We start from the raw sequence: 20,025 nt of genomic DNA on the forward strand, positions 1-20,025 counted from the left end.
TACGATATTAAAATTGAGGTAAAATGGTTTACCCTGACAACCATTACGCTGCAGATGTGGTTTATGTATCAAATAACTTACCAGGATTTGCAATAAATACATACATAAATAACATAGCATTTGTCCCCATGTTTCTCGGAGTTGGAAAAAACGCTGAAATAACAAAGTCCATAAATATATTTAAATGTACTACCATTGATAAATTCAACTCGTATCTTTGTCAGGTGACCACTTGGTGTCACTAACTCAGCTTATTGATCAATCACCCGACACACTTTACTTTGTCATCTCTAACAGGCAGGTGAGAGGGGCTAACACAAGCTGCCCAGTGACTCCCATATTGTAGCAGTGAAAGTTCAGGAAACTAATGAAAATTTTGTGAAATGACATGACAACATGCGGTGTAGATATAACAAGTAATCTTACTGCTGCTGAAGTACCATTAGTAAAAGTCTTGAATGCTTACAGTGACTAAGCAGACCACCCAAGTGACTCACAGATTTACATTAAAACTTGCAAAACAGTCATTGTACAACCAGCAACATGTAAGATTCATTTAAGGTGAATCTCAGCTGGTTCACTGCCTCAGTGCACAGCACAAGACTACAGTCTGAATAAGCATATGAATGTAGAAACAGGATTCAACTTTTTTTGATGTAGAAAACTGAAGTTTGTCATTATCAACATATGATTGTTTGTACACTCCACTATTGATGGGTTCTCAATTGAAATTGCAAATTGTATCATTTTAAATTAACCAATGTTTTTTGTTTTTTTATTGCTTCAAACTGTAATTGTAATCATTTAGGTCAGACTGAACATTGTCCAACATTTTCTCGAGAAAGGGGGGGGGACACCTGCTGCAAATAGACAGGGCCAGCATTCCAGCTGATGAAACGTGGGGCCTCTGCTAAGTGGCAGGCAGAAAGAAGCATGCGTTCTTGAGCAGCTAAAACTATTTGGGTGATGCAAGCAAACTGTAAAACAAACAATGACTGCACTGATGAGGGTACAGAAGGCTGAAACTTTCATTTCTGAATTGAACCATGACAAGTCTGTATCTGTTCTATCATTTTATTGTTTTGTTATTTTTATTTTTTATTTGGCCGGGGGGTTTAGTCCGTAGAGGGAGCTGTCAGGCAACAGCCTCAAAAAAGACAACGGATGGGGCCCCAGTTAATTACCATTTGAAGGCAGGAGTTGACCTTTTATCGTCTTTTGCTCACACAGGAACAGCGGAGGGCTTCTGTTATCCTGTGGGAGAGTGCCTGAGAACACTGTCCTGAGAGACGATGTCTTCATTCTTAAAGGGATGCATTAAAAAAGTCTTTGAGAGGAGATTTAGAGGGTTCACATATTACAGCATGAGGCCTGGAATTGGGCTTGGGCTCCCTGACCTTGCCTGTATTTTTTGTTATTGTGTTGTTAACTATAGAAACATGAGATGCATTACATTCAGGAATGGTATTTTCAGACCTAGTAAAATTTAAGTATGGCTTCACCTTCACTAATTTACGCAGACTAGATTAATAAAACCATACAGACGTTCACTTGAGTTAGTTAAATTTTAGTTAAATGTGACTTTTTTAGCTTTTACATATTCTTACTTCAGTTGAAGTTGAAAACGCACTATGATTACCATTGGACATTAACGTTTTCAAAATATTTATGACTTAAAATCACAAGGTACTAACTCTTAACTATAGTGACAACTCTGAATGCCTCTACAAAAGCATGGTTTCTCTTTGTATTTCTGCTTGTTGTAATAGCTCTTTGACATTTTAACATTTGCAAGCAGAGCTTTCTTAGAACAGTCCAGTTTTAACCTACCTGTTTGTATACTGGATTGAACCTCATATTAACATTCTTTATCTAATCAGCTATTAGATAAGAGTTACTGGTATGAATTACTGTAATAGATCAGTCAGTCTCCTCCTCTGAAGAAGGAGGCTGACCTATTTAAATCCTGTTATGCTTACATAACTACAGTGCTGAGGCAGAAACACCAGCTTAATTCTCAGGCCAACAGCTTCCTGGTATTGAAGTTTCGGTCTGGAGCTTTGCTAAACACCAAGCAAGTGTCCTCTGACACCAGAGTTACCCTTCATATCACACAACTGCATTGGAGTAGCTGATTAAACTGTTCTTGGACTGCTCTAATTCACCCAGTATTCTAAAACAGAACTTGATATTTCCATCTGAACATATGAATACAAATGGGAGGTAAGTTTTGGGAGGGGGTTTTGTTCAGCTTACAGACCTGGCTTTGAGGGGTTCTCCCCTTGAAACCATAACTGGTACCCAAATAGAGGTGATTAATTAGATCTTTAATTAGATTTACTGAAACAGCAAGGCTCTTGTCTTGTTATCTCAGTCAAGAGCTTCATGTATTTACTAAGGTAAATTCTTATTAATTTCACACAACAAATAATAATAATAACAATAATAATAATTTGGTTCACTGTTCAAATGTTATTCTGCAATGTACAATGTTAGGAAGGATTTTCTTTTTAGCATTTAGACACAATTGTTTAGAAAATAAAGACTATTCTTTCATTCCGTGTCAGATGACCAAAATGAATCTACAGAAGGTGTTAAAAGACACAATATTTGGAATATAAAAGTCATAATATAATAAAAAAATATATATAATAAAATGACATTTTTTATTTTATTTCACACAAATAAAAAAATACATAAAACAAGATAGTGATAGATCTGATCAAAATGCTGTAGAAAGTAAGAGTGTTCAGGTTAAGCAATATATGACAAAAATCGCACAAAGACAATAAACTTGTGGGACACATTTTGAAAACATTTATACCAGTCTAAAAGGTGACTCCTATTTTTGAAAGAATTTTACAAAATGAGAAACAAATGCTGAAAAGATTCACACTTTGAAAACATGTCCCCTGGTTTCCTCCGAGTTGGGAAAAATCTCAGTGTTATGAAACTAATCAAATGTCTCACCTTTTGCACCAAAGTCCCCCCTGAACCCACAAGTAAATCCCCACCTCGTCTTTGGTTCACAGACAGTCCATTTCCCCTGAGTTTACTGTGATGTCTTTCTACAATACTACTTTATCTCAGGGATGGAAATATGACTTATTGCATAGCAGTTTTGCCCATTCCAGGTTTTAATACTGTACAAGCTTGATTAGCCAGTGTTTAGGTAAAAAGCTCAGGTGAGTCTCATTAAACTCATGGTAAAACCAGGAACAGATCAAAACTGCTTTGTAATGGGAGTCTTATTTCCATCCCTGCTATCTGCAGATGGCTTTTATCAACTCTTTGCAAATAACTTCCTTCTACACGGTAGCCATCTTTTTGCACACATCCCCACTGCCAAGGTTTGTAAATACAAAACCAGAACCACCAGTATCCATACCATGTAGATCACCATGACTACACCCACCTTCTGTACCTGTAAACATGTCAAATTGAGCCATTTCTCCACATTCCCAGATTCTGTCACTAACTTGTGCTAAAGGATGTCAAAGTTTCATCACAATGGGATAAGTGACACTCTCATTGTAAAGTGTGCTATACGTGTGTGTACTCTCTGCAGGTATAATAATACTGTTAGACCAGACTTTCTTTGTCAGATGGATCATTCTTACCAAAATCTTTCTTTCCTATTGCCTTTGAATAAGTCTTTTTATATACACCGTAATGAACAGACAAATAAAACATTACAAAACTAATTGCAAACAATGTAGGTACACTTAGACAAACTAAACAAATCTTCTGGGTTGTTTGTTTACCAGGTTTATAACAGTAACAGCAGTATTTTTAATTCACATAAAAATGGTATAAAATACATTTTGGGGTAAAAATAAATGTGGCCCTTCTTTAACGTATAAATAATGTATATTTGTTAACAATTACAGCCTTACATATCAAGGTTATGTGTACAGCTGTGGTAAGAGATTCACACAACAGAAACTTAGTAGTTAAAAAAAAAAAAAAAAACTGTTACTGTGAAAAAGATCTAGATTGGACACTCACCAAAAGACAAGGATGGTGCCTGGTTCCTACACAGAGCTGCCTTAGCTGACTGTCACACAAGCCACATATTGTAACCACTTTGTGCACTGAGTAAGCATAATGAAACACACGTGACACCTTCTTTGATTGCACTGGGATGGGAAGCTAGGTGATATTAATACTATATTTCACACACTTTTTTCAGCTACTCACAAATGTCATAAAGCTTCAATGTTAAGGTTCTCTCTCGGGCAGAATCAATCACCTGTCTTCAAACACAAAAACAACTAGAAAGCGTCAGCTTGTAATTTCGAAATGTGTTTATCGAGGCCTGTCAAAGAGGAAATCCTGAGTGTCTGGTGAAATATGTTCCACAATGAGAAACAATACGGAGGTAATGGTACGTAGCTTGGTCAGCCATTTACAATACTATGTACTTGATACTCTAATAAAGAAACATTAGTATGCCTGATGTTTTCTAGTGTTAAGATTGGTGTTCCCTTGCTGAAGACTAAATCATACACAGGTCTTTCAGAGAAAGTACATCTAGTCTACTTCTGCCAGTCATTCACTGTCATCTACAAAACACAATCAAAATCATTATACAAGTTTACCAGGATAAATTTGCAGTCATTTTGCAGTTTTACGCATGGCTAATACTATGCAGTTTCTATAGTTTACCATGGTTTGTCATGTTTTTTAATATGCTTTGCCAAACCTAGAGTTCCCATTTGGCGGCGCACAATTGGCCGAGTGTCACCCCCGGGTGGGGAGGGTTTAGATCGGCCAGGGTGTCCTCAGCTCACCCTGTAGACTGGCCTGCGGGCTTGCCTGTAAGCTGTCCAGAGCTGCATTGTCCTCCGATGCTGTAGCTCTGAGGTGGCTGCATGGCGGGCCGGCAGAGTGAAAAGAAGTGGTCGGCTGACGGCTCACGTTTCGGATGACAGCACGTGTTCGTCTTCGCCGCTCCCGAGTCAGCACGGGGGTGGTAGCGGTGACCCTAGCCTAAAATAATACAATTGGCTATTTCAAAGTGGGAGAAGAACAGGGTAAAAATCAATTGGCGACCACTAAATTTATAGTAAAAAAAAAACCTCCCTTCTCATGGTTTTATTATTAGTGTCGCCTGATGAAGACGAAGTTGCTGTGTGTTGCTGCCAACAGCTAAGGCAGCCAGATACAGCAGTTTCTCTACAGTGTTTGAATGATTTCACATCCTGAATGAATGTGAAAAACCAAGAACCACAACTTTCTCAGCACAATGAAAGAGGGACCAATTATCTTTAAAAAGCCAGTATGAGAAAATACATCATATAACAGCCTTTAAATTATGTTTAACAGGTTATTTGTAAATGTTTTTCTTATCTTAAAGAGTGCAGATAAAGCACTCTATCTTAAGTTAAACTAATAACTGCTTGCCGTTTTGTGGTTTATGTGGATAAGTAATCTTGAGTATGACAAACATTACATTGGTGTGTTGCTAACTGAACTACCTGCACATATTGTGTAGGTACAGAAATCTGTATCTGATGTACACAAATATATAATTTGCAACAAGAGTTTACCCATGTGTGTTGCTCATATACAACATGTACACTGTGTAGTGCAATATACAGTGGAATGGCACTCTTACTACATACCTAGAGCTGGTAACGTGGTCTCCATCCACTTACACCTCAATCAAACTACACATACACCCTAGAATTCACTTAGGCAGGCTGGAGTGTGTGTCATGGAATGCAAATTCTGAGTTACCAAATTGCAATTCTGATCAAGAAGATTTATATTTATGTTCTTTGTAATGTAAGAATAAGGCTAAAGTGAATACGTGCGCCACTGAAAGGCAAGTGTGGTCACTGCAGTCAAATGGCTGATCCAGTAGCTGGATGTAACTGCTCTTCCCATGGTCACTTTTACTAAGAAAAGAACACAGACAGTACAACATGTGAGTTCCCTGTTGTTTTGCAATTCAAGGCAGCTATATAATGGCTGTGTAATGAAGTATTACTTGCTATACACATAATAAAAAGAAGGTACCATGTGGAAAATATTTGGCTTGAGACGGGAAGACCCTGTCTTGTAATCTTGGTTTAGAGTTTCACTATTTTGTTCCTCACACCACATGTTATCAAACTCAACAGACATTATAAAGCAGTTAGGCTCACTCTCCCTATATCTAAAACACTGGATATTTAGACATGTATCAGCACACCATTAACTTCTGTGATTATATCCTTCTGACAGAAATTTTCCTTTTAGTCAGTAGAGCCAGGCAGTCTGAATCTGAATCTTGCCCAAGTCGATGAATCTTTCAGTGCAACTGTACCTCCCTGTCACCTGTAACTTTATACAAGGACAAAGGGCCCTAATCTGTCACTTGAGGCCCTTACTGGAAGCTGATCAACAGATCATCATTTTGAAATACCGCTTTTTAAAACACTAACCATGGATATTAAGTCACCCAGACACTGCACTGGTACAGCAAGTGAACTTGTGAGTGGAGCTATTGGGTGATGGACCTGTTTATTAGCTGAGTATATCTGTCTTTAAAATACACCTGTTTAATACATCTTGAAAATAATATTGCACCCCCATAGTCAGACTGTTGCTTCATACACACAGCAGATATACAATTAATAGTGGCAGTCTGGCTCCGGGTTCTGATTTTTTTCCACATAGCACCTTTCCACATTGTAGACAATCATACAACTTTAAAATAAAAATCTAAAAAGAAGAAAAAGTAACTGATAACCTGAAAACTCGCTATTTTATAATTAGCTATAATGTTTCGGCTTCGGACTTCTTCAAGTAGCACGGTAGAAATAGTGAGGAACACTGATGTTGCTTTGTAAGTTTGAAAGTCTGAAAACTGCACAGTGACTCACAGATGAATGTTCTAAGAACACTGTGACATTGACAGTACTGAGGTGGAGTTCCAATCCTGGCTCCTCTGTATCAATCCTGGACTGTAATCTGTAGGTATCCAGTGGGTCAGCACACAAGGGCCTGCTTCTAATACATGTGGTACTTGCATCTCCATCAAACAACCCTAGGAGAGTGAAATCTAAGAGTACCACTGGACTGGTGTTCCCTTCTCCTTTGAAAAAAAAATGATTCATCTTCTTTTTCAGTTTCACACTATAAGGGAATCTCTGCTGGGTAGAGTGTTCTGTAAAACACCAAAAACTCAAGGTTAAATAAAGAGCTTTTCAAAACATCACATGCACATGCACATGACTACCAAACAAAGCTACACAGCAAAATCAAGAGCTCACCTAGTTCAGGCTATAAAAAATAAACCATACAACCTATGGCATTATCAGAGAATTAGAAATGTGCAGTCAACTGTATTGTACACCAGATTAAATATCTCTTGATTAATATTCAAAAACACTCCGGTGAGTTATCATGTATACATATTGCCAAATTAAACTTAAAAGGTCCACAAATTAAAAATATATTTCACATTTTATTCCTCCGCATGACAGTATTGTATTAGTCTCAATATAATTAATATACAGTGCTCCCTCGCTATAACGCGGGTCTCGGGGGAAGAGCGTTATAAAAGGGGGAGGGGGTGGGGGTGCCACAGGACACATAATAAAACAACTTCCTCTCTGTAATGCAATTATAGTGAAGCAAATATGTAACTTTTCGTGAATTAACCATGCATAAAGCACCATGTAATCAATGCTATATTTTTTACATGTTGTAGGAGTGTTATATCCGAGGCGCATTATAACCGAGAGCCTTATAGCGAGGGAGCACTGTAATTATACTCTCACTCATTCACTACTATACTGAACAAAAATATAAACGCAACATGCAACAATTTCAAAGATTTTATTGAGTTACAGTTCATAGAAGGAAATCAGTCAATTGAAATAAATTCATTCGGCCCTAATCTATGGATTTCACATGACTGGGAATACAGATGTTGGTCACAGATACCTTAAAAACAAAAAAAAAGGTAGGGGTGTGGATCAGAAAACCAGTCAGTATCTGGTGTGACCACCATTTGCCTCATGCAGCGCGACACATCTCCTTCGCATAGAGTTGATCAGGCTGTTGATTGTGGCCTGTGGAATGTTGTCCCACTCCTCTTCAATGGCTGTGCGAAGTTGCTGGATATTGGCAGGAACTGGAACACGCTGTCGTACACGTCGATCCAGAGCATCCCAAACATGCTCAATGGGTGACATGTCTGGTGAGTATGCAGGCCATGGAAGAACTGGGACATTGGGCCTCAGGATCTCGTCAAGGTATCTCTGTGCATTCAAATTGCAATTGTGCTCGTTGTCCATAGCTTATGCCTGCCCATACCATAACCCCACCGCCACCATGGGGCACTCTGTTCACAACGTTGACATCAGCAAACCGCTCGGCCACACGACGCCATACGAGCTGTCTGCCATCTGCCCGGTACAGTTGAAACGGATTAATTGGTGAAAAGCACACTTCTCCAGTGTGCCAGTGGCCATCGAAGGTAAGCATTTGCCCACTGAAGTCGATTACGACGGCGAACTGCAGTCAGGCCAAGAACCTGGTGAGGACGACGAGCACGCAGATGAGCTTCCCTGAGACGGTTTCTGACAGTTTGTGCAGAAATTCTTTGGTTGTGCAAACCCACACTTTCATCAGCGGTCCGGGTGGCTGGTCTCAGACGATCCCACAGGTGAAGAAGCCAGATGTGGAAGTCCCGGGCTGGCGTGGTTACACGTAGTCTCCAGTTGTGAGGCTGGTTGGACGTACTACCAAATTCTCTAAAACCACGTTGGAGGTGGCTTATGGTAGAGAAATGAACATTCAATTCTCTGGCAACAGCTCTGGTGGACATTCCTGCAGTCAGCATACCAATTGCACGCTCCCTCAAAACTTGAGACATCTGTGGCATTGTGTTGTGTAACAAAACTACACATTTTAGAGTGGCCTTTTATTGTCCCCAGCACAAGGTGCACATGTGTAATAATCATGCTGTTTAATCAGCTTCTTGATATGTCACACCTGTCAGGTGGATGGATTATCTTGGCAAAGGAGAAATGCTCACTAACAGGGATGTAAACAAATTTGTGGACAAAATTTGAGAGAAATAAGCTTTTTGTGTATATGGAAAATTTCTGGGATCTTTTATTTCAGCTCATGAAACATGGGACCAACATTACATGTTGCGTTTATATTTTTGTTCAGTGTAAATTAAAACTAAATTGCCTATCTTTGCAAGCTCTATTTTATTGGATGGCAATTATCTTTTTTGTATATTAAATGTGCTACAATAAACAAGAAGTCAAGCTAATAACACAACATATCATTTTACAACTGAGTATTCAGTTACCTCACGGAGGGGTACTTATATTTACCCGATGAGGTGTACACCTTCCTATTCGCCTTTGCAAACCTACAAGTAACTCACCGTCTTCCTGAGCTTCTCCCTTTCCCTCCTCTGATGCGCGGCATGCATGCTGATCTCATGTGTACCGTCCCTTGTGTACGAAAAAGGCCTTGCCAAGGACTCCAGTGGCCTGTGCCGCTCGGCATCTCTCTCCGAGTAAGGTGGCAGAGAATCTTCCTCTTCACGCCTGTAACTGGCAGATCGGTTGTAATGAATGTCACTGCTCTTTTTGGAGCTGGATTTACAAGGAGTCTCACAGCTGAAGCTCTCCTCCGGAGGTCTGACCCTGGCTTTCTTCTCCAGAACGCTTGTTAGGTATGTGTTGTCATAGGCCCTGTTGGTAGTAGGGTATCGAGGCGGGTAACAGTCGCTGAGGTCTCTCCTCTTGGGAGAAGGAGGGCTGTACGGGTGCCCTCTGTCCGACTCGTAAAAGCCCTCCCGACTCCGGTCTCGCTTGCTGTAGTACTCATCAGGGAAGGACTCCTGGTGCTGGTGCCGGTCAATTCTGGCTGGCTTGTCGTCACGGTAATGGTGCTGGTCTCTGAAGGGGGGTGGATAGTGTTCCTTGGTCTCGCAGTCCAGTCTGTAATCCGGCTCCGGCTCCCTGTACTCAAAGCGCCTCCCTTTTTGATGGTAGGATTCTGCAAACTCCTCCAGCTCATCTAGAGACCCTGTGCGTCCGCTGGCTGGGAACATTCTTCTCTGAAGGTGCTCAGATCTGGGGTTCCACCTGCTATTACAGGAATAAAACAGTACTCGTCATTCTCCATGTTCCACGCCAATGTTTAGACAGGCTTCTTTTTTAAACACGGTTCAACATTAAATAATTTTTATTAAGACTATATATATATATATATATATATATATATATATATATATATATATATAAAATCCCTAATTTTCATACTCAAAATTCTAATAAAATTGCCTGCTTATTCTTCCCTCAGGTACTGTAAGCCTGCGTGCAGCCTGTAGCATTGTGGTCCACATATTGAACTAATGCTTCATATTTTGATAACTTGGTTGTTTAGAACCAGTGCAAGGCAGTGCATCTTCCAATTACTGTTTTGACACATGACAACATTTACATATATGGCAGAATTTATTTTCCACTTTTAGTTACTTTTAGTTCTTTGGCCAGTAACTATAGGTTATACCAGCTTTATTGTAGGTTAAACTGCTTATTTGATGTAACTATCATGGTCTACTTGAGAAACAGCAGTCCTATACTCTGACATCATACAATCCCATACAAAACAGACTCCTATAGGTAAAGTGTATCACAAGTAAGAGAAGCCTTTCACCTAGCTTTCAGGTGGATTTTGGACAGGGTTAATGGACCGCACCCACAGAGCACGAGGGTGTGTATACAGGCACCAAATTACAAAGATAAGAAAGAGCTTCTCTGTGAATGATTTTGTGATTAGCCTTAGTATTTTGAAGTGAGTGCTAAAGCCAATGAAGCATTTTCAGTAATGAAGTGATATGCTCAGTGGACGTGTTTCAAGTGCACCACTGACTGTGTGGTGTACAGTACTTAATATTACACACAGATACACACACGCATGCAGCGCACATGCACACACAGACACACACACACACACACAATAACTACTTACATTCCTATCATATTCCTCTTCAGTAAAGTACACTTGCCTTTACTCAACTTAAAGTTTCTATATATATCAAAATGCTATCTGTCTAAATTGGCATGTTTATCTACCACCTCACTTTCACTTTCATTATTTCTAATCTGCTATTATCCACAATCATAATTACTATTTTAATTAACCATGGGCCCGTGTGGGACAAACATTTTATCAGTGAAGAACAGGCCTGCAATACCCAGTCCTCCTTCAGTGCCTTAAGAGTTGTGGATATGCATATTTCTTATAAGTGTCCAGCACTCCCACATAGCTTATTAATAATACATTGTATGCCAATAATACTGTATGTAACCTTCTATCATCAATGGGGGCATCCTATGAAAAAAGGCTCTTAAAAGCTGCTGTTGAATTATTTCTGCATACAGTGAAGCAATTTCTGTTTTGGAACAATACAAAGAAGGACATATTCCAGAAGAAAGCCATTTGTTTTGGAATGAACTACTGTACTGCATAACTCACCAATGTAGCACCTGGGGCATTTGGAATTCAGTTTAACCTGTGAAGTCCCACTGCTCCACTGTATGTAAAAGACTGTTCTGTGAGTAAGGCAGTGAGAGTGGTGATAAAGAGGTTTTAATAATGAGAATCTACTGTGATTAAATATAGCTGAGAGCCTAACGTCTTGGGAAACTATGTGTTTAGCTAACTATTCTCATGTTTTGCAAATATGTGGGTTTTTTTTTGTATTTTGGTATCACTAAGTTACTCGACAATGTGTATGTATTTTATTTGCACATTATTCTTATTAATGCATATCAAACTGTAACTATTAGAGATTTAACTGTGTCTCTCAGAGGTTTTGGAAACCACAGTTAGAAATGTTGGTGTAGGAGGTGGTGCTGTTTTGTACTGGAACTCCCAGTGGAAGCAAGTATGATTTCTTTTGCACATCCTCATTGCTGACGATGACAAAAAGAGGATCCAAGAAGACTATTATATAACACCAGGTCCTCATGGTAGGGTGTAACTGTTTGTAACTCCACCAGGTTAAAAAGGGGTGGTCTAATTCAAACTTTACCCCTTTACCATAATCACTACTTGCTTCTTCCCTTCCCTCTCTAGTGAATACCTACATAGCCCAAAATGGCACATCGCACAATTCAAAGATATGAAAATGAAGTGCAGTGCTCTCCCTAGGCATTCAGACACCCCTACACTGTATAACATTGTAGATATCCAGACAAGATCACTTGTCATCTGGTAAAGTTCTCATGAAGACCCAGCCCTGCCTTGCGGTTTTACAAACCATGTGGAATTAGTTAAAGGTGTGGACCTGTAAGAGGTTAAATCATCTACAACGACTAAAGCGGTTAGCCGCTAGCTGTGGACTGTGGAGTCCAGCATAAGCAGTACTTAAATCCAGGTGAGTAGGAATGAAAGGTGAATGCTACCTGCTGTGGTACTGCTCTTCAGACCTGTTCATGCGCTGGGGGTGCCGGGCTGACTTCCTCACGTGGGCGGCTGCAGTGGAGGTGAAGGCAGGGTCGTCATCTTGGTCACCGATTGGTGGAACAGCCTTTTTCTGAACCCGCCGGCAGGACTGACGGAAATCGGCGTCTCCTTCGTGAAGAGAGCTCAGCTCCGACATGGTGCTGGCTGTCGAGACACGAGGCATACAGCACACAGCCATCCGTTAGGTACAGTGGGACAAACTGGCCCACGTTAAGGTGTGCGGTAGGTCTGAGCTTGGCGTGTATCCATTTAAAAAAAGTTAAAGCGGATGAACCTTCTAAACTATGTTAATGGATATTTTAATGGATAACAGCGTATTCCATATACAGTATGTCTTATCAAAAGTTGAAACAAGAAAAACATTACACAGTCACAGGCAGGAGAAGTGGTGTATCGTTTGTTACGAAGCAAGGTCAGCCTCATGTTAGTGACAATGTACTGACTTGAAGTTCTGCGCATCTCTTGGTTCATGTTATGTTTTAACAAGATGTAGTTTGCAGCATGCTATTGATTTACAATGAATGGAAGCTACATAGCTGCAGGGTGCTTTTTTATATACTAGTGTTTGATTTCTTCCTTTACAGGCAATGAAGTGGTTCTTGCTCTAAAAAAACTAAAAAAACTAATGTGGAAACCTATTCAGGTTTGACACTCATGGCATCAGTGCCCTAATGCACCAGCGCCACATACAGCAATCAACACTTTACAATGCTTGACTTGTAAGCCTTCACTGATTTCAGAAGCACTTACAAACAGTACATGACTGGCATGCATTTACAGATAGTTTTACAGTTAGATTTCAAGTAGACTATTTTTTCCTCGAGTTCTTGTAAATCACTAACCCATGGAGTCAGATCATTTCACATGCTCGTGTTGATGAATATCTTGAAAGCCAAGTCAAAGTGTGCCTTACATTTCTCATACGTTCTCTTGGCTGGATCAAACTGAGCAAGCTCCTTTTCTACGTAGTACAGAACCTTCATACAGTCCTGTTCCTTATTGGCCTGGATTCGGTAGCCACTGCGAACTGGGGACAGAACAATAAACAATGCAGACATGTGATAAAAAAAAAGTCTTCCCCATTTAAAGGGGTTGTTCTGACTCCCATAAGTTAGGTTACAGAACGCTGCACAACACAACCCAGGCTTCTGTGAGCTACTGAATTAAGGCAGCCACACTTCAAAATAAGTGTTCAAAACGAATTCATGGTTGGGATGGCGTGGAATGATTTTATATGGACATAACCACTTTTCAATTACCAACATTTATTATATATCACCACAATAGGCATGTTCCTCCCCCAGTTTCAGTGGTTCCTGTTACCATGGACTACCTAATATAATGCATGTTCTGGGGTTACTATTTTTCAATGTAAGCAAGTCATCTGTAATTTGTGATAAATTTCCCTGGTAAACCGTCAGGTTCCACATTGCTCTGTAGAAGTACTTATGCAGAAGCCCACCAGTTGGTGCTGTTTCAAAGCACTGCAGTGCTGACAATTAATGTGTTATTTCAATAGCAATCAGTAGTTACCATTTCTAGTTTGAGTTCAGTAGCCTACATTAATCCAGTTAATACATTAATACAGCAGACCAATAAAAGCTTGCATTAAGTTTTTAAATAAAGCCGTATTATGGCATTGCTGTTTCCTTGCAACAGGCTCTGACGCAGTACATGATAATGGGAATCTTGATGAATACAGCAATCTGTTTTTCCTGGAACCCCAGAAGTAATGAGTCAAGACAGCAACACAAGAAGCTGTAGCACCTGCAGGGCCTGCTGTAGCCTGGGTTTCCCTTTAGACCCGACACATCTGTCATATTCAGTTTTCTCTCAAGCCCTGTACTGTTTTCTATATGCACTGGTCAGATCAAATTCATTGATGTTCATGCCGTTTTAACACCTTTTCTGTAAAAAACGTCATTTAGGCATTTAGGAGGACTACATGTCATTCTGACAAATGATATAGCACTTTTGACACGATTCAAAAATAGATATAGAATAATAGTTTTCTCTAATTCATAAATGTAAAAGATATGTACAAAAAATATTCATATTGCATTTCAGGCCTTTCCCTTGCTGCAGGCATCCTTTAGGCTGACTAGATATTACTCATTAAATGTCCATTTACTTGTTACCAATACAATTAAGTATTATCTACTGTACTACTTATAAAACGACAGACAGTGGTGACTAGTATACTCCCTGAAAACGTACAACCTACATTCTAAACGGAACACAAGATCCCCCTGCATGCCGTACACACATTCTTCAAATTCCAGTCAAGCAGCAGAATGCACTGACTGTTGCTCACAAGGGCAAAGTTCTGTTTCAGCTAATCAGCCTCTGATCTAAAGAGAATCACAAAGTCCTTTTGCTGTACATGCTGCTACAGTAGAAAAAGCCACATCCCCAGCACGAATCATCTGGATGTGAGTTATAGAACACCCAGTTAAAGAATAATTGAAGGATCTAATATGCACACGATGAGTCTCACTGCACTATTGTAGTTGAGCTGTTAGATGTGAAAGCAGGCTTTCTCATCAATGTCAATACAGTATATGGGGCTTCTGTGTGGCGCATCCAGTAAAGGCTCTCTGCTTGGAGTGCAGGACACATCCCATAGCCTGGAGATCTCAGGTTCAAATCCAGGCTATGTCACTGATGACCATGACTAGGTAGGGAGGGCTTAGGTCAGCAGTGGAATCCATGGCTCACTGCACACCAGTGACCCCTGTGGTTGATAGGCCACCTGCTGTTTTGCAGTGGAGCCATCAGGTCTATAGGTCTGGTGGAACCTTTTTTCTTCTAATTTAAGTTAAAGACAATGGTCATACAAGAGCATTTTAAACTAGTTTGTTGTATTTATGCACATGTGGTTCACAGTTGAGGAGGGCCTCACACAAGAATGCAACACACAATGTAGGGTGGGGATTGGTTTGTCTTGGATACAAGGTCTTTGAAGGAGTGCTCCTGAAACAGGACGTTTGGGAAGTCTTGTGGGTGTTTAAAATCAAAGTAACACCTGTACAGGGAGAGGACATTTTATGAATGCCCAGCTTATCCCACCATGGCATCTGCAGTTTTTGATTTTGAAACATTACTTTGAATTTGTCAGAATTAGTTTTGCACTGCCTTATACAACATGTTCAAATGTAATAAGCAATTATTTAGCAGAATGTAAAGAAAAAGGTATTTTTATTGTGATATTTTCTATTTAAAGCATGGCAAATGATTTTAGATAAAGTAAGCAATTTTGCTACATTAATTTTTGTTCAATGGAAGGTTTAGACATCTCAAGTTTTCTTAAAACGCTTTGAACATGTGAAATAGAACATGTTTTAAAGACCCTGACTTCACTAAATCAGAACCTAATTTAGCCAACCTTCAATGTCAATGTCTGTGGAAATTAATTCCCAGCTAAAGTCCTATTCACCAGCATGAGATAACCTTTGATTTTCCCACCAGCTTGTGAAGATTGAGATCAACCAGGTTGCAAGTTTACCAAGGTTTATTAACAAAGAATTAGCTTACCTCTAACACAGATGCTGCCTTATATGTTCTGAAGTTATGTTCTTCAATTTCAATGTGAATGAAACATAATTCCTTACAAAATGTATGTTTGAATGTACTTCCTATTGGGATAGAAAATGAAAGAATACATTCAGACATTCCTGTACCTACCCCCTGCGACACTGTTCTCCATTACTGGAGGCTGTGTCTCTGGAACCATCATTGCTGGAGGTCCAATGGCAGCCATGGGGACATTAGGCACATAGTAGGGAGGGTAGACTGGTGCAATATGAGGGGAGGCACATGTCTTCACTGCTTTCCCAGCTTCATACACTAACAACAACACAGAAGAAAAACATCAGCAAGTTACAAAACAGGGATGGGTCTAACAAATAAAATATTGAAAAACGTACCTAAAGACCTTCTGTACCATAATCATACAGGTCCCATAAAATATTTGCTCGTTTTACTATATTGATTTCTTTGGATTTTCTAAAGGAAAAAATAACTTACAATACTAGAATTTAGATCAGAATTATCCTGCCAAAGCAAGTTGAATTTTGTTGTAATAATTATATATATATATATATATATATATATATATATATATATATATATATATATATATATATATATATATATATTTATGTGCCATAAACGGTATTCTCCCATTCTAAAGTGACAGGGAATATTTTAGCCCAATTCTCTATCTTTGTGAAAATCAACACACAAGTCCTGTATGTTTTGATTGAATATTTAAAGTTATGTGCAATATAGCCCAATACTATCTCTACTGAGAGCACTTTTCCTTCCTAGCAATATCTGATTCAACCAGGATGAGACTGTGTTAGATGTTAAATGGAAGAGGCGGGTCTGTTCTAGCTTTGACACAGTCATGTGACAGCGTGGTAAGAATGAGGACGAGATTCCCGCAGTGTACTCACAGTGTCGTGGGCAGCAGCATGACTCGGGGCAGCAGGGACACTGCACATAGCAGCAGCAGCTGTGAGGACAACACTGGCACCAGCAGATACCCAGAAACAGAATGAACGTGAAGGCTCCCAAGATCACCACACCCACAAACACCCACTCTGGAAAACATACACAGAAATATAGGGACCATCAGGGACTATACACACACACACACACACATATATATAGGGACCATCAGGAACTATACACACACACACACACACACACACACATATATATTTAGGGACCATCAGGAACTACACACACACACACACACACACACACACACACACACACACACATACAGGGACCATCAGGGACTATACACACACACAAATATAGGGACCATCAGGGACGATACATACAAAGTTTATACATAAAAGAACTGTATATTACTGTTGTTTGCTACAGAATATCAGCCAATTCAAACCTCACCCTCCTCAGACCCATACTGAGTGGCTGTGCTGTCTGCCATGCTATAGAGGCTGAAGTTTAATTGAGAAGGGCCTTTGATCCCATGTAAAACAATGTGGGGATTTATGTTTTAAATCTGCTACCATCCATGCCCTTGCCTGTGACAGTTATTACTTCCATGTATTTATCACTGCTGGCCAGCAAATATCCCTTCCAGTAATTATCCAGTGGATTTCTGTAAACCAGTTATATAATTCATAATGCTCTACTGAGCACAAAACATATATCCCACCATAGTGTTCTCTTTAATGAAGTTCAATTAACTGGAACACATCTAAGCTCCACTTCAGACCTGGCACATTTTCACTATGTTTTCACTGTTTGACTGAGCTTCAGGTGTAACCCTTTGCTTGACACCAGAGGAATTATTTGAGGCTACACCTTATAAAAATAAATATTCAGATACTCGTAATAACACACATGCCTGCTCCCACTACTTCCAGCATTATGACATTATTTCGAAAAACTGCAGATAATATAGCAGACAGCTGGGGCTTGGAAGTACTGTCAGCAACCGCAGTGTAAAAATAACACTGCGTTTAGAACAATAAACAAGCACAAACCACTATGGCAGTAATAGGAAAGTCAAGGCAGCTGAGATTCACACTGGCTACAGAGCAGGCTCTTTAACAGCTCCTGTCCTGTAAGCCTGTACTGCTTTAGGGTAGACTTTAGTTTATCACAGAATCACAAATGGGTCAGTCCTTTGGGTATGTTCATAATTCATTTCTAATTGCTGCAGGTCTGTGTTTGTCTCAGTAAGACCAATCACTGACGGTGCAGCATAATTAACAGTAGAGTTTGTTCAATCGTTTGAGCCGGACTTTCAAATGCCTGTTTACTTATGAGCTCTATTAGTTCACATCATATCCTTTATACTGTGTTAGTTAGACCCCAGTGGGAGAACTACCCTGATGGGATAAAGCTCAGCTATGGAATAGCATTAAGAAAATGGTGATAAGTTCCACGGTATACAGCAGCATTTGTCTTTCAAAACCAGTAGGGGTGAATACTTCCCTGGGTACATTTTAGTATGAAGTCCCTGAACAGAGACATACTATTGTTATGAGCAGACTAAACATTTCTATTTTTATAAACCAAGCACTAACACACAAATAAGTGAGTCATAATTTCAATACTAAGAGGCACCTAATTCAACCTTTTCCACTGAAAGGATATGCATCATGCTAGTTGTTTTCTTCCTATCAACTGCTGTTGTATTTTTAATATACAATCCAAAATATAGACAGTACTTCTGTTTTAAAATCCTACAGTATGTGAAGAGCAATACGTTTTTTTTTTTTTTAAACATGTAGCATTTTGTTTTGTGGATAACTCCACAATACATTTAAGTTACATTCCGTATTTTAAGTGGCTTGCTAAGAAATAAATGAAATAGTAATACAAATACAGCAAGTTGCTCAAACCATGAGAATGCTACTAAAACCCTAGTACAGTGCTATAAGGGGAAACACCTTTTCCCACCTTTCATTAGCATAGAAACTTTCTTGCAAATCCTTCATTATTTGAGTGTGTGGAACGCGAGCCGATACCTGCTATACAGGATGTATATCTACATTGTGGTTGCAGAACAACATTCAAGCTAATTGGTTATCAGAAAATGTTCTTTTAAGTCTTGATTATAACCCCATAGAATAATTTGACCATTTGTACACAATTAAGAAAGTAGAAAACAGTAAAAGATCTGAAAATGTATAACTACAAGCAAGCACTGCAAGTGTACTTAAATCGATTCTGGAGAATGATCGACCCAGGTGATACTTTTATAATTCAAAAAGGTGAAGCAAGAGCTGGTCCAATCCACAGCTGCTCCCAATGCAACGCTGTGCCATTAAAATTCAAACAGTATTTGTTTACAAATATTGCTCAAAACTAGGAACCCACTGCCGTTAAATCTGATTTAAAAAAAAAAAAAAAAAAAAAAAAAACTACAAAAAAACCCCCCAAAAAACCAAAAGTGCATCTTAACGGCAACATTTTGGAAGAGCGGACAGACAGACAGCTGAACGACTGGTGAAAGTTACTGGTACCTGGCATAATCTTCACATCAAAATTGGGCAAGAGATCATCAAGCAGCCCTGTCTTACCTAGAAAGAGAAGAAAGGAAAAGACAAAGTACAGGAAAGTGAGGCAGGTTCTTGGTCCAATGCAAGCATGAGAGAAAAATCTTGTGTACTGTAAAAGTTTCACAAGTTGCTATTCGTCTTGTTCAATAAATGTATTAAAATAAGTGGATGAAGTACACAAAATGCAGCTCAACTGCCTCAGATCTGCTTCCTCCTCACCGGCAAGTAAAAAAAAAAATCAAAATTCAGAAACCACCTTAATGATAACTGTATCTTCAACAACATTTGAAGTAAGCATGAATTACTTCTGAAATACTCTTGAATTGTGTATCAGTTTCACAAAGTGGAGGTTGTGATTAATTTGTGAACACAAAAACCTTTCATAAAAGCTACCTTACAAGCAGTAGAGCACATTACAAATCTATAATAGCAAAGTTGTGCATTTCATGAACTGGGCGTTATCTACACAGTCCTTGCTTGAGAT

General features: G+C 39.4%; 1 protein-coding gene across 3 annotated transcripts in view; it reads right to left on the reverse strand.

Moving 5' to 3' along the window:
- Positions 1-5,010: 5,010 nt before the first annotated feature.
- The window catches only part of LOC121320858 (immunoglobulin-like domain-containing receptor 2), a 40,167-nt gene continuing 25,152 nt past the window's right edge, over positions 5,011-20,025 (reverse strand). Inside the window, exons 4-10 of one of the 3 annotated variants that reach the window (XM_041259575.1) lie at positions 19,506-19,562; positions 16,953-17,099; positions 16,180-16,341; positions 13,409-13,522; positions 12,435-12,639; positions 9,398-10,109; positions 5,011-7,156 (exon numbers count right to left, since the gene is read on the reverse strand). In XM_041259575.1, coding sequence (XP_041115509.1) covers positions 7,121-7,156; positions 9,398-10,109; positions 12,435-12,639; positions 13,409-13,522; positions 16,180-16,341; positions 16,953-17,099; positions 19,506-19,562 — 1,433 coding nt within the window. In that variant the 3' untranslated portion in view covers positions 5,011-7,120. The remainder of the gene's footprint in view (positions 7,157-9,397; positions 10,110-12,434; positions 12,640-13,408; positions 13,523-16,179; positions 16,342-16,952; positions 17,100-19,505; positions 19,563-20,025) is intronic. The other 2 variants (XM_041259576.1, XM_041259577.1) reach the window with 2 other exon arrangements.

Source organism: Polyodon spathula, chromosome 9 (genome assembly GCF_017654505.1).
Source record: "Polyodon spathula isolate WHYD16114869_AA chromosome 9, ASM1765450v1, whole genome shotgun sequence".
In the NCBI taxonomy this organism is placed as follows: domain Eukaryota; kingdom Metazoa; phylum Chordata; class Actinopteri; order Acipenseriformes; family Polyodontidae; genus Polyodon; species Polyodon spathula.